The sequence below is a fragment of the Coregonus lavaretus genome (genome assembly GCF_964263955.1).
Source record: "Coregonus lavaretus genome assembly, chromosome: 30".
In the NCBI taxonomy this organism is placed as follows: domain Eukaryota; kingdom Metazoa; phylum Chordata; class Actinopteri; order Salmoniformes; family Salmonidae; genus Coregonus; species Coregonus lavaretus.
This window is the reverse complement of record NC_140017.1, coordinates 4,240,791-4,255,537: the sequence shown is the minus strand read 5'-3', so window position 1 is coordinate 4,255,537 and position 14,747 is coordinate 4,240,791. Positions and strand designations below refer to the sequence as shown.

General features: G+C 44.0%; 1 protein-coding gene across 3 annotated transcripts in view; it reads right to left on the bottom strand.

The window, feature by feature from the left end:
* Positions 1-252: 252 nt before the first annotated feature.
* The window catches only part of tfdp2 (transcription factor Dp-2), an 86,575-nt gene continuing 72,080 nt past the window's right edge, over positions 253-14,747 (bottom strand). For 2 of the 3 annotated variants that reach the window (XM_084148048.1, XM_084148050.1), the window contains 7 exons: positions 10,031-10,193; positions 8,707-8,853; positions 6,415-6,483; positions 5,400-5,551; positions 1,917-2,083; positions 1,797-1,824; positions 253-1,445 (listed from right to left, as the gene is read on the bottom strand). In XM_084148048.1, the coding sequence (XP_084004174.1) occupies positions 1,283-1,445; positions 1,797-1,824; positions 1,917-2,083; positions 5,400-5,551; positions 6,415-6,483; positions 8,707-8,853; positions 10,031-10,193 (889 nt within the window). In that variant the 3' untranslated portion in view covers positions 253-1,282. The remainder of the gene's footprint in view (positions 1,446-1,796; positions 1,825-1,916; positions 2,084-5,399; positions 5,552-6,414; positions 6,484-8,706; positions 8,854-10,030; positions 10,194-14,747) is intronic. The other variant, XM_084148049.1, reaches the window with a different exon arrangement.

Below are 14,747 nucleotides of genomic sequence, written 5' to 3'. Positions count from 1 at the left end.
TCCTGGTCCTGGGGACCCAAAGGCTGCAAAAAATGTTTTGGGCAGTAGCACTACACATCCAATTCCACTAATCAACTTAACATCAAATCTTTATTTAGTGGAATCAGGTGTGTAAAACAAAAATGTGCACCCCTTTGGGTCCCCAGGACCAGGACTAAGAAACACTGTCCTAAATAGAAGGCTTAATGACACAAGGAAATGTAGTGTCCATGAGATCAATACCTCACTTGGAATAAATATTGAAAATACAGGTTTAAACAAAATTATGTTTATTTATGTATATTTACAGACCCAGTCATATCTGCAACTACATAGCAGAACCTTCAAAAAAAAAAAAGAGTACACACGTTTCCCCAAGTGGAATGTCCACTGAGTGTAGGGCCTAACGAGCTCAAGGGGTCAAAGGTCACGACAACGCATTGAGATCGCGTTCAGGAGGGTGCAATGCATTGAACGGAATAGGCCATTACATATCGGCTCAAGGATAATATAAAAAAAGACATTGATGAGAGACAGACTAATAATGGTTCACACTTAAAAGAAAACTACATTTACTCATAAGGTACCCTTGTTTCTAGACAAGGTAGGGCTAATACCAGGGCTAAAGGTTGCTGCTGGTATCTTTCCACACAGTTGCATCAAATGGCTAACAGTAAACTGCAAAAATAATAAAGGACTATCATAAGTAATGTAAAGAAGCCTAGAAATCCCATCGATCAGACAAATGTTGCGTTAAAGGAGGAACAGAAAGCAAAACCACTAGCCTACATCAACACACATACTATTCATATACGTTTGACATGTTTCAATGTAACAGGGAAATAAATATAAAGACATCTTTAATAATCCCGAAAACTATTCAGTCGCTGAGTCTGTTGTGTGTCGAGGCAGTGTGAGCGTTTTGATGCATAGCCGCACTGCTCCTAGCGCTTACGTCTAGTAGAAAACGACTACAAAACATTGCACTCCATCTAAAAACAACAGACCATTTTTCAGGGAGTTGAGATTATGCAGCTATCGCCTCTCTTGGCAGAAAGCGACATGGAAGTCATTTACAAAAATAACTACATGGGAGAAATTAAGAGGGAGACAGAGATATAAATGCTTCTAAAATATTGTACCATAGACCTGAATGACTGGCAGCTTATTTCCTGTATATCTGGCCACATCCCCAGAGAACTTCCATTCCCCCTGTGAACAGTGGGAGACGAGAGTCCTGTACCAGAGAGAGAGAGGTATGGTGCATCACTGATGCCTGGCTAGCTGTCTGTCTGTCCGTCAGTCACTCTGGGGAAGAGGGTTCGTCGTCATCATTGTCATCGTCCTCCTCTTCCTCGTTGAAGGAGCTGGGCGTCTGGCCTCGAGACTCGGAGAGGGCGGTGCTACTGTGGCTGTAGCTCCGCCTTCCATTCAAAGAGGCGGAGTCCAGGTCACCTGGGAAAGAGCTGAACAACGACAACCCACACCACCGGTCAGTCACTTCAGTTCTCAAATTAAAATCAATCATGTCTCCTTAAGTAATTCATATTTCTATGATCCCTGTGTGGCTTGAGCTTTTCTGTTATCAGTAAGAAGAAACACAGGATCACTTCCTGGATACCTCCCAAATGGCACCCTATTCCCTATATAGTGCACTACTTTTGAACAGAGCCCTCTGGGCCGTGGTCAAAAGTAGTGCACTATAAAGGGAATCGGATGCCATTTGGTACACTCACTCTTCATGTGTAGTGTTCCTGTGTGGCAGTGGATTGTGTTCAAATCATGTTTTGATTGAAAAGTTATGAGAGGTTATCTACCTTGTTTGACTGGTGCCTCTTGCCATGCCTGTGGGAGGGAAGACGAGGACAGATTGAAATGACAGAAATGGCCTGTTTCCACACGCACACACGTCAAAGATGCCATTTTCCCACTCTCACCTATGACGTAGGTCTCCAGAGACCTGGGGATGAGGGACTTGGCCACAATGAGATTGTCTGCGCTGCACTTCCCACTCTCCAGGCCCAGGGACATCCCCATGCGCTTCAGAATCTCTATGTCGTCATGGATCTCAAAGGTGTTGTCAAAGTTGAAAAGGTATTCGCATCTACAGTAGGGACGTCAAATGTTCAGACTGCTGCACAGAACCTATGGACACTCTAGTCTAGAGCGCATGGTTAAATTGTGCTTAGGAGCATTTTTTTACTCTCCATGGTTAAAGTAGGATGTAATAGATGTCATTGTAAAAATGTGTGTGTTCTACATTTAATATCATCATATATTAAACATATTAAATTACTTTGACATATTTCATTATGTTATCAATCAATCAAATGTATTTATAAAGCCCTTTTTACATCAGCAGATGTCACAAAGTGCTATACAGAAACCCAGCCTAAAACCCCAAACAGCAAGCAACGCTAATTTCTCTATGGTGGACAGAACGCGTTACTACAGTCGTGGTCAAACGTTTTGAGAATGACACAAGTATTGGTCTTCGCTGCTTCAGTGTTATGAGATATTTCAGACGTTACTATGGTATACTGAAGTATAATTACAAGCATTCCATAAGTGTCAAAGGCTTTTATTGACAATTACATTAAGTTTATGCAGAGAGTCAATATTTGCCGTGTTGATCCTTCTTTTTCAAGACCTCTGCAATCCGCCCTGGCATGCTGTCAATTAACATCTGGGCCACATCCTGACTGATGACAGTCCATTCTTGCATACTTAATGCTTGGAGTTTGTCAGAATTTGCCTCTTGAGGATCGACCACAAGTTCTCATTGGGATTAAGGTCTGGGGAGTTTCCTGGCCATGGACCCAAAATGTCAATGTTCTGTTCCCCGAGCCACTTAGTTATCACTTTTGCTTTATGTCAAGGTGCTCCATCATGCTGGAAAAGGCATTGGTCGTCACCAAACTGTTCTTGGATGGTTGGGAGAAGTTGCTCTCGGAGGATGTGTTGGTACCATTCTTTATTCATGGCTGTGTTCTTAGGTAAAATTGTGAGTGAGCCCACTCCCTTGGCTGAGAAGCAACCCAACACATGAATGGTCTCAGGATGCTTTACTGTTGGAATGACACAGGACTGATGGTAGCGCTCACCTTGTCCAGATGCCCCAAACAATCGGAAAGGGGATTCATCAGAGAAAATGACTTTACCCCAGTCCTCAGCAGTCCAATCCCTGTACCTTTTGCAGAATATCAGTTTGTCCCTGATGTTTTTCCTGGAGAGAAGGGGCTTCTTTGCTGCCCTTCTTGACACCAGGCCATCCTCCAAAAGTCTTCGCCTCACTGTGCGTGCAGATGCACTCACACCTGCCTGCTGCCATTCCTGAGCAAGCTCTGTACCGGTGGTGCCCCGATTCCGCAGCTGAATCAACTTTATGAGACGGTCCTGGCGCTTGCTGGACTTTCTTGGGCACCCTGACACCTTCTTCACAACAATTTAACCTCTCTACTTGAAGTTCTTGATGATCCGATAAATGGTTGATTTAGGTGCAATCTTACTAGCAGCAATGTCCTTGCCTGTGAAGCCCTTTTTGTGCAAAGCAATGATGACGGCACGTGTTTCCTTGCAGGTAACCATGGTTAACAGAGGAAAAACAATGATTTCAAGCACCACCCTCCTTTTAAAGCTTCCAGTCTGTTATTCTAACTCAATCAGCATGACAGAGTGATCTCCAGCCTTGTCAACACTCTCACCTGTGTTAACGAGAGAATCACTGACATGATGGCAGCTGGTCCTTTTGTGGTAGGGCTGAAATGCAGTGGAAATGTTTTTTGGGATTAAGTTCATTTTCATGGCAAAGAGGGACTTTGCAATTAATTGCAATTCATCTGATCACTCTTCATGACATTCTGGAGTATATGCAAATTGCCATCATCAAAACTGAGGCAGCAGACTTTGTGAAAATTAGTATTTGTGTCATTCTCAAAACTTTTGACCACGACTGTACATTAGAGACATGTTTTCAACACACAAGAATTACAGGAAATACACATTGTTTTTACCTCAGATTGGTGATGTTAGTTTTAAAGTTTATAGTCATCACGATCTCACAAAATCGATTGCTTAAAACAGATCGATCAGTTTTTTTTTGGTCATTTTCAGACCACTGTGGCTAGGAGAAAAAAAAGGGTGCTCCTCCCATAAACGTCTCTGGCCTGACATGAATTGATGGATTTGAGGGTTACGCTGTCATTCAAATGAAAGCCAAACCCTTTCGCTATTTAGAAACCGATGTGAGCTGGTGATTCGTTGAAATTATCCAGTCAAAAAAGTGTTTCCTTTTCCGTATTCGCCATCTAACAAAATAATTTTCTCACAGAGAAGAGGCGACTCCGGGATGCTGACCTTCTAGGCAGAGTTGCAAAGAAAAAGTCCAGTGTCTGTGTTCTTTTGCCCATCTTAATCTTTTTCTTTTTATTGGCCAGTCTGAGATATGGGTTTTTCTTTCCAACTCTGCCTAGAAGGTCAGTATCCCGGAGTTGCCTCTTCACTGTTGACGTTGAGACTGGTGTTTTGCGGGTACTATTTAATGAAGCTGCCAGTTGAGGACCTGTGAGGCGCCTGTTTCTCAAACTAGACACTCTAATGTATTTGCTCAGTTGTGCACCAGGGCCTCCTACTCCTCTTTCTATTCTGGTTAGAGCCAGTTTGCGCTGTTCTGTGAAGGGAGTAGTACACAGCGTTGTACGAGATCTTCAGTTTCTTGGCAATTTCTCACATGGAATAGCCTTTATTTCTTAGACCAAGGATAGACTGACGAATTTCAGAAGAAAGTTCTTTGTTTCTGGCCATTTTGAGCCTGTAATCGAACCCACAATTGCTGACGCTCCAGATACTCAACTAATCTCAAGAAGGCCAGTTTTATTTCTTCTTTAATCATCACAACAGTTTTCAGCTGTGCTAACATAATTGCAAAAGGGTTTTCTAATGATCAATTAGCCTTTTAAAATGATAAACTTGGATTAGCAAACACAACGTGCCATTGGAACACAGGACTGATGGTTGCTGATAATGGGCCTCTGTACGGCCTATGTAGATATTCCATTAAAAATCTGCCGTTTCCAGCTACATTAGCCATTTACAAAATTAACAATGTCTACACTGTATTTCTGATCAATTTGATGTTATTTTAATGGACAAAAAAATTGCTTTTCTTTCGAAAACAAGGACATTTCTAAGTGACCCCAAAGTTTTGAACGGTTGTGTATATTTTAATCATGGTAAAACCTTGTGATCCTAACTGAATTTACTCTTAGCACTGTAGGAGAAGTGTCAGAGTTTCAATGATAAAGGCGCAATGAACATGTGCGTTATACTACTGTGGCAATTGGATTAGCAATTCAGTAGTGAGTGACCTAGAGTTGTCTTTGCAATAGGCATTAGGGTGAAGGAGTTGCGGTGAAACATACTTGTCGCTGGAGATGGAGCAGTCGATGACGGTGCGTACGTCTGTGTTGAGGATGATGAAGGGGAGCTGGATGACAGAGCCGGAGGGGGGAGGGGCCAGGGAGGAAGCCTCGCTGGCTTTGTTTCTCTGCACCAGGTTCTTGAAGGCGATTTGCTGTTTGAGGAGAGATGAGCAATGTTCAGAAAAACATCGATTTAGTTTGCCTGGCTACGGTATTCCATTAATCTTCCATAGGTCCTGAACTTTCGAACACACCTATCCACACAGACACTTTTAAATACATTGTTACTACAACTACAGCTAATCTTACCAATACATACTCTAAAAACATCTATCCCAACATACACAAAGACACATTTTCAATCTCTGAAGGTTGAGCGTGTATGATTCATGTGTGGAACTACATCATACGTCACGCATGGGGCAACAAGTCTTTCCTGGTCAGGTTATGTGGTCAGGAAAAATGCCTGGCCCTAGCATATCGTGGCAAAATCGATTCTGAGCGAAAACATCAGAGGAATCGGAGCTTAGACTGAAGCTTAAATTTAGCTTTAGAGTGAGTTACCTTCACCAGGGCAGAGCAGTAGGGAGCCAACACACCATCAATCGGAGATGCAATGAATGAAAATTATCCGTGGAGCGGTACATTTAAAGAAACAGACTGCGAACACATTTCAGTGATCGCCGAGTCCTTCTCACAGGGAGAAGTAATCAATCAAGAAATCTTCAACCCCTCTCACACCCTCTGGCCTTCTGGGAACTCCATTGGGTCACACAAAGGTTCCCTTTCATATGCTAATGATATGCTAACAATAGGCTGGTGTTTTTCAATAGACTTATAGATGAACAGCTGCCTAGCTCATCACTCACGACCAAGGTATCTGACTTTCATCTCTCTCCCTCTCACACGCGCATACACACACACACACACAAAGAGATAAGCATGTACACACCCACGAATGCATTCAAACACACGCGCGCACACAGACACACACATACCAGGGACTGCTCCGTACCTGCAGTATGAGTTCTTCCAGCTGAGTTCTCTTCTGTCTGATCCTCTTCAGGCGTTTCTGTTTCTCCACCTGATTGGGGAAACAGTTTAATTATTTTAGAAAGGACTGGTAGAACATAACTGTCTAATTTACATTTTAGTCATTTAGCAGACGCTCTTATCCAGAGCGACTTACAGTTAGTGAGTGCATACATTTTTCATACTAATAGTAATACAAATAAAACATTAAATAAATAATCCTAAAGCAAAACAAACAAGCAATTTAAAAAGAAACATAGGCTACAACAGTAGCTAGATCAGCATGTGGAGTTATTTTAAAGTGTTTCTTGAAGCCTCCAAATGGCGGCCATGGTCATGACAGGGTTTGGAAGTTAATGACTAGATGTAGATGGTCAGTGGGGATGTCTTGTGCCCCTCTTCCATCCAACCCCCACTCCACCTTCACCCCGTGCTTCAAGAGCCCTACCCATATCCACCACCCAGACAGTTACTATCGTTATTTAAGTAACTGACCAGAGTAAAGCAAGACAATTACTATTTGTATTGTCAGACAGTAGTGATGGCATGCTGAAGTGCTCTGCTGTCAAAACAGCCCAGCGGTAGGAGTACTCCACTCTCTGTCTCCCCACTCCCCCCCCCCCCCTTCTCCCTGTCACCATCATGCCCAGTCCTCTACCAGAATGGGTCACTGTGTTTATCGTGACAGATCTATGCTCTGCAGAAAGTTGACATGATATACAGTGCTTTCGGAAAGTATTCAGACCCCTTGACCTTTTCCCCATTTCTACACACAATACCCCATAATGACAAAGCAAAACCAAGTTTTTAGAAATGTTTGCAAATGTATTAGTAAAAAATTATAAGTATTCAGAGCTTTTAATCAGTACTTTGTTGAAGCACCTTTGGCAGCGATTACAGCCTCGAGTCTTCTTGGGTATGACATTACAAGCTTGGCACACCTGTATTTGGGAAGTTTCTCCCATTCTTCTCGGCAGATCCTCTCAAGCTCTGTCAGGTTGGATGGGGAGCATCGCTGCACAGCTATTTTCAGGTCTCTCCAGAGATGTTCGATCGGGTTCAAGTCCGGGCTCTGGCTGGGCCACTCAAGGACATTCAGAGACTTGTCCCGAAGCCACTCCTGCGTTGTCTTGGCTGTGTGCTTAGGGTCGTTGTCCTGTTGGAAGGTGAACCTTTGCCCCAGTCTGAGAACCTGAGCAGGTTTTAATCAAGGATCTCTCTGTACTTTGCTCTGTTAATCTTTCCCTCGATCCTGACTAGTCTCAGAGTCCCTGCCGCTGAAAAACATCCCCACAGCATGATGCTGCCACCACCATGCTTCACCGTAGGGATGGTTCCAGGTTTCCTCCAGACGTGATGCTTGGCATTCAGGCCAAAGAGTTCAATCTTGGTTTCATCAGACCAGAGAATCTTGTTTCTCATTATCTGAGAGTCCTTTAGGTGCCTTTTGGCAAACTCCAATCAGGCTGTCATGTGTGGCCAGCTCTTGGAAGAGTCTTGGTGGTTACAAACTTATTCCATTTAATATTGATGAAGGCCACTGTGTTCTTGGGGACCTTCAATGCTGCAGAATATTTTTGGTACCTTTCCCCAGATCTGTGCCTCGACACAATCCTGTCTTGGAGCTCTACAGACAATTCCATTGACCTCATGGCTTGGTTTTTGCTCTGACATGCATTGTCAACTGGGGGACCTTATTTAGACAGGTGTGTGCCTTTCCAAATCATGTCCAATCAATTGAATTTACCACAGGTGGACTCCAATCAAGTTGTAGAAACATCTCAAGGATGATCAAAGGAAACAGGATGCACCTGAGCTCAATTTCGAGTCTCATAGCAAAGGGTCTGAATAAATAAATAAGGTAAATAAGGTATTTCTGTAAATCTTTAATACAACAATTGCAAACATTTCAAAAAACCTGTTTTCACTTTGTCATTATAGGGTATTGTGTGTAGATTGATGAGGAAAAACATTTATTTAATCCATTTTAGAATAAGGCTGTAACGTAACAAAATGTTGAAAGATTCAAGGCGTTTGAATACTTTCTGAATGCACTCTAGAAGAGAACTGAAAGGGTCTCATTTTCCTTCCCCTTTCCGTTGTCTGTGCTCCCCTCACGCCATTTATTTCTCTCTGTCCGCCTGTCCCTATTTTCCTGAGAGGTGACAGTGACAGATGTCATGGAGTGGCTTTCAAGGCTCACTTTCAGCTCCCAGAGAGAGCTCTGCTGGTTTAAAGTGTGTGTGTGTGTATGTGTGTGTGTGTGTGTGATCACCTCCAGGTTTTGACACTCCTGGGCTGAGTTGGTGGGCAGGCCGATCCAGCGGATCTCCTTCTTCTCCTTGGAGATGATGTTCATGGCCATCAGCACGTTGAGAGCGTCGTACACGCGCCTGCGGATGTTCTTCTGGTCATACACCTGCTGGGGAGGCAGGGGGATAGAGAGAGAAGAGTGAGGAAAGAGAAAAGAGAAAAGAGAAGCGAGTAAAGAAAATAGATTAACTATAAGAGGAAACAGATAATAACAGAGAAGAAAAGAGGTTATGATTCTAAGCTTGTCTTGGGGGTTCAAGGGGCATCTAATTAGTAACTGTCCCACGGTGTTTGTCCCTGGCCAGGAAGACCCACTACCCCTCCTGCGGCGCACTAACTGCTAGCCCTCATGGTTAATCTGTTTTTAATTAATTATACTTTTTAACATTCCACAGGAAGTAAGCAGATTAGGTCTGGGGCCAAGCAATTTTTAAGGGGCTGTGTCATTATTAATACCGGGAAGTATTCAGAGGTTGACCTCCTCCCCACTATTTAAACAGCCTATCTTTCAGTTGGACTTCTCTAACACAATGCTTTGGGACGCAAGGGAACCGTTTGCAACATAAACAACATTCCATAGTCTCTACGAGCTCAAATCTGTCATTCGTTAATTGCTTTTCTTGAACAGTTTATGAATGGAAAAACAAACTTATCTAACAAGAAAATTTAGCTGGAGAAAATAATGCAGCACCGTTTTTGCTGTCTCATGTCAAATTGGACGTATTTTATATGTATTAGCTTATATTTATTCAGGGTAGCCCAATTGAGACCATGGTCTCATTCCCAATGGTGCCCTGAGTACAACACATTTCTCACAAACAGGAAGAAAAATGTACATTACAAATAAAACAAGAAGAATAAAATGAACCACGTGTTGAGTGTTATCCACTAGCCTGTTGGCCAGATCAGTTTGTTCTTTAGTTATGCATGAAAGGGGATGTTAAGAGGCATTGGCTAAAGTATAGTCAGAGATCTGGCCACCAGGTTAGATCCTCTCAACAACCCCCTACAATACTTTGTCATTCTACTGGCACAATGGGTTAGAGGACCACGGTGCTGGCAACACCAGGGTTGTGTTCATTAGGGCACACAATGGGAAAATATAACTGAAGACCAGCACCGTTTCTCATTGCACAAGTCCAGGTAGTCCCTCCCTGTTTAGTTTCATTCCATTTTCTTCTGTTTGGTGCCTAATGAACACAACCCAGGGTTGTGGGTTTGATTCCTGCATGGGCCACATATACTGAGTATGTTAGTGGTTTTGGATGAAAGCTAAATGACCATACCAAGTCTGCGGCCATGACGGTGGTGGAGTGGGCGAATTCAGCCACCAGTTCGTCGGCCACCTCGTTGTAGGATGTGGTGCCTTTCTTCTGCACCTTCTCACACACCTTCATGGAGAAATGCCTCAGGCCCTTCCCGTTCTTATCGCCCTTCTTCAGCCGCTTGCTGTGGTGGAGCGATCACAAAGAAGCAACCGACACATTAATGACCAGACGGTCACAACATCTAGGGCTAGCTGGTACAGAATTAAATAATAGTTTATTTGTCACATGCACAGGATACAGTAGGTGTAAACAGTACAGTGAAATGCTTACGAAGATGGCACGGCACACACATGACATGCGCGAACGCACTCGCACACACATAACGCTAAAACACACACACTACACCTCCAACTCTACACTTACTTGTCAAGCCTCACCTCACACACATAAACGATATAACACTCAATGGACTCAGTGGATCAGACAATGCAATGTATACAATCCTAATGTAAAACTATGAGTTTCTCTCCAACACTGGCACAAGCAAAAGCACACTTGTGAAAACCATGACACATTAACATAAGCATGATGGAGCTTGGCATGTATGTGAAGACCATAGATTGTGCACCTGCTGACGCTCGCCTCCAATGTGCGGTCACAGAATCACGTGACGTGCGCTCATTAGACGCACCGCTTGTTGATGCTTCAAATTAGTGTATGGCTTTATACTCAGTACACATGCAGAGCCATTTTGTCGATGCGTACTCATTATAAAGACTCACCAATAGTGTATTTAAAACGATACTAAAGGCTGAAGGGTCATAGCACTATTGGGGATAGACTATAGTAATGGCTTACGTTCCAAATGGCACCCTATTCCCTATATAGTGTACTACCCTATAAGGCTCTGATCAAAAGTAGTGCACTATTCAGGGAATAGGGTGCCATTTGGAACGCACCCATGGTTGTGGTTGGAGCAGCATTTTCTACCCCTACACTCCTAGAGTATTTATCTGGGTTGCAACTAGAACCCCCCGCCCCAGACATATTTTTATCCTCCCATGAGACGAGACATTTATATCAAATGAGTGCAGTTTTGAAGGCTGACTCTCAATTCTTGAGAATGCGTGTGTGTGCGTGTCTCTGGGAATCACATATCAAATCAGACCCCCCCTACCTCTCTATTACCACACACACACCTTGCTACTAGCTAGTTCTTTCCATTGAGGTCTATGTATTTGTGCTCATAGCCACGGCCATTCAGAACAGTACAAAAAGCACTGCCTGTCGAATGCCGACGTGCTCTATAATATGTCAGGAGTCCTCCGGCATATGCTGTGTTGCAGGCACACATGTCCTCCTTCTCACAACGGCTCCAGTGTAATGTAGTTCCTCTAGCTCCCTGTAGGGCTACCCCCAGGGAGAGGGGAAGGGGGAAGGGAGAAGAAGGGGATTCTCGCATTTCATTACGAGTCACCGCCTCCACATGCAGCTGAAGCACTATCGTTCATCATTTCACGAGGATCGGTGTGCGCGCGCGTGCGTAAAAACATCCCATTCTCAAATCAGCAGAAACAGGGGAACTTTGGGCGAACGTGAATATAAACGGGATAAAATGGATGATTCATTGATGATGAACCGTTAAGCTACACGTGACGCGCCGCCCACAGCAGTGATACAATCACTCGCTTATTCAGGGACTCGTTCTCTGTGATTTAAACACCAAGAGAAACCGAGAGGCGGGTAGTTGGGCATGGAGAGGGGGAAAAAAAGAGAAATCAGGCTAAAAAGAGATATCGGAGCAAAGAAAAGAGAGAGAGGGGTATCAACGGAGCAGGGGGAGTTTTATAGACAGACATTTTGTGTGTGTGTGTGTGTTCAGGTGAGCGGATTATGTAACCATCATTAGGGTGGTTAGACAGTTGTAGACAACACAACACAGATGTAATGCATTTGGCGACGTGCAATTGGCTAAACGCGCGATGATGTAGAAAACGTCACACGCCAAGGGGAGTAGGCAGAATGTGCATATGCATGAGAGCATGTATGTGTGCGAGAAAGAGAACAGAGAGAGAGAGAGCGAGAGAGGAACAGAGAAGGGGAGAGAGAGAGAGAGAGAAAACGAGGAAGACTATGTAAGTGGATATGTAAAGACAGAGACATGTCAAAGACAGGCGCACACGCAGCCAAGTGAGTGAGCAATCAAATGTCCATTCCCAAACATCCCTCACACTAAACGAACACGGCACAGTTCACTCTAACACGCAGTGCAGTGGAGAGTAGGAGACCACTGCAGAGCCGCTCGTTACATAACTGGAACTCTGAGGAGCAAACACACACGCAGATGGGAAGACCGTGTGTGTGTGTGTAGTGGGGATGGCAAGGCGCTGCTTGGAGGAAGCTTAGGGTTCCAGTTGTCAGGACAAATTCGTTCCAGACCCCCAGCTACTGTAGCTAGGGAAATTTGGGAAGAATTTAAGAGAGAGAAGACGAGAAACAGGCTGGAGAAATGGTGGTGAATGTGCCATAATGGGTAGAGGGAGTGTAATCATACATGGTGTGAGGAAAACTCAGAGGAACCTTTTCTCCTTAGCAACAGAGGTGCAGCTCTGCACCCCGGCCGGTGCTGCAGCGCGAGGCTGAGCAGGGTTTCTTTGGCAGTGTGTGTCTGCAGAGTGGATCAGGGGTGGAGGAGGGATGACCTTTCACTGAACAGCACAGAGCAGAGCCAACGCATCCGCCACAGAGTGTGCGGGGAGCGTGGGATGGGCCCTGAGAAGACCTCCTCTCACCTGGTGCTTGTGAGCGGGGAGTGTGAGGAATAAGGCATAGACGACAGAAGAGAGAGAGACAAAACGGAGAGGGAGAGAGACCAGAGATCTGAGCTTACGAGGACCAAACATGACGGAGAGAATACCCAGCCTTGCGTAGTGTAAGTGAGAAAGAGCAAGTATCAGAGAGAGAGAAAGTTGTGTTTGAAAACGATAGAGGGAGAAGGAGTAAGGTAGAAAGGGAGGGAGGGAGAGAGCAAGTGTGGCTGTGCGATTGAATGTGAGAGAAGAAGGGATAGCGAGAGAGAGAGTGAGAGAGAGAGAGGAAGGGAGTGTGAGTGGGTTTGGTCTCATCGGTCTTACTATGTGTTGAATTATTCACTGCTCAGAACGTGGCCTGCAGGAAGCACAGACTCTCACAGGCCTTTAATATTTGAGTGCATGCTGCTCATGGAACCATTTCCACACAAACACACACTCTAGGGCTGCACGATTTGGATAAAATATCTAATTGCAATTGTTTGACCAGATATTGCAATTGCGATTATGAATTGCGATTTTGAAACACTTGGGTGAAAACTTGGCAATTCCATCAGACATGGTTAAAACAACTGTCAGGGTAGAGAACATCACTTCTAAAATGAGATCATATGAATGCATACATACTGTAACCGAATACAAAACCAAAAGAAACAAATCTTTTCCAACATTGTTATAGGCTACATATGATAATAGATAGGATTATTACACATACATATTAACAAACATTCATTTTTAACATGATCATCAAAATATAGTGTGCTGTAAGCGCAGCACTTATCATTAATTCATGAATAACATTATGAGTTCCTATTTCCTATTTTACAATTATGAGTTCTTAAATAATTTATTCAGGCAGGCTGCAGATGGAATAGGAAGCTTATGATTGTGTAATTATGTATAAGTAGGCTCAATCATGTAACACGCAGCCTACCGATTGCAAGGTGCAGCCTGTGTCCAAAACATTGGAGTCTGGTCCAGTCATTCAACGCGACTTTTCGGCTTCTCCCTTAATTTTGTTATACAGTGTTGGGATGGCAACTTGGGAGAAATGTATGCAAAATGGACAACTGCATCTCCTGTCTAGTTTGTTTATCATCTTCTTGAAGCAGTTTTTGCTGAGTGTAAATAGGAACCATGTCTTTGGCTATCTGGTAGGTGAAAGCCTCTATGATTTCTGTGTCTGAGGCACAGGAGGTTGGTAGCACCTTAATTTGGGAGGACGGCCTCGTGGCAATGGCTGGAGCGGAATGGTATCAAATACATGAAAACACATGGTTTCGATGTGTTTAATGCCATTCCATTCACTCCGTTCCAGCCATTATTATGAAAAGCCCCTCAGCCACAACCTCCACTGGTCTGCGGGATTTGTTTTCCTAGGCCGTTCCACTTGATGGCTGGTTTGTGGGTGGCTGGTTGTGGCTGAGGGGCTTTTCTGCTGTCAGCGCATTTTTTTCCCATGCAATCGCCATAAAGTAGGATATGGTTATTCTTCAAAGGGTTAAATACATTGCCCTTTCTCTCCTCACCAGCGTCTAACTGCACGCTTTAAGCAAGGACGCTTGTTATTGGCCAGCATGTGCATGCCATGCAGAGTGAGAGAGCCTGCTTGTGATTGGTCAGGATTTCTGTGCATGTAGAGAGTGAATGAACGGAGTCTAGCGCATCTCATTGGAGGAGGCACCGTAGTCTAGTTTTTGTTGTATTAACAGAGTGTCAAAGAAAGGAGAAAATCGCAGCCTCTTGCGATATGGATATTGCACATGTCAATATCGCAATTTCAATCTGAATTCGATTAACCGTGCAGCACTAACACACTCTGGCCCTGACACACATGTACATCCTACACATGTACACGCACACACATACAGTACCTACACACATACATGTAGACAGACAGCCTCTGATGGTTACATAATCCGCTC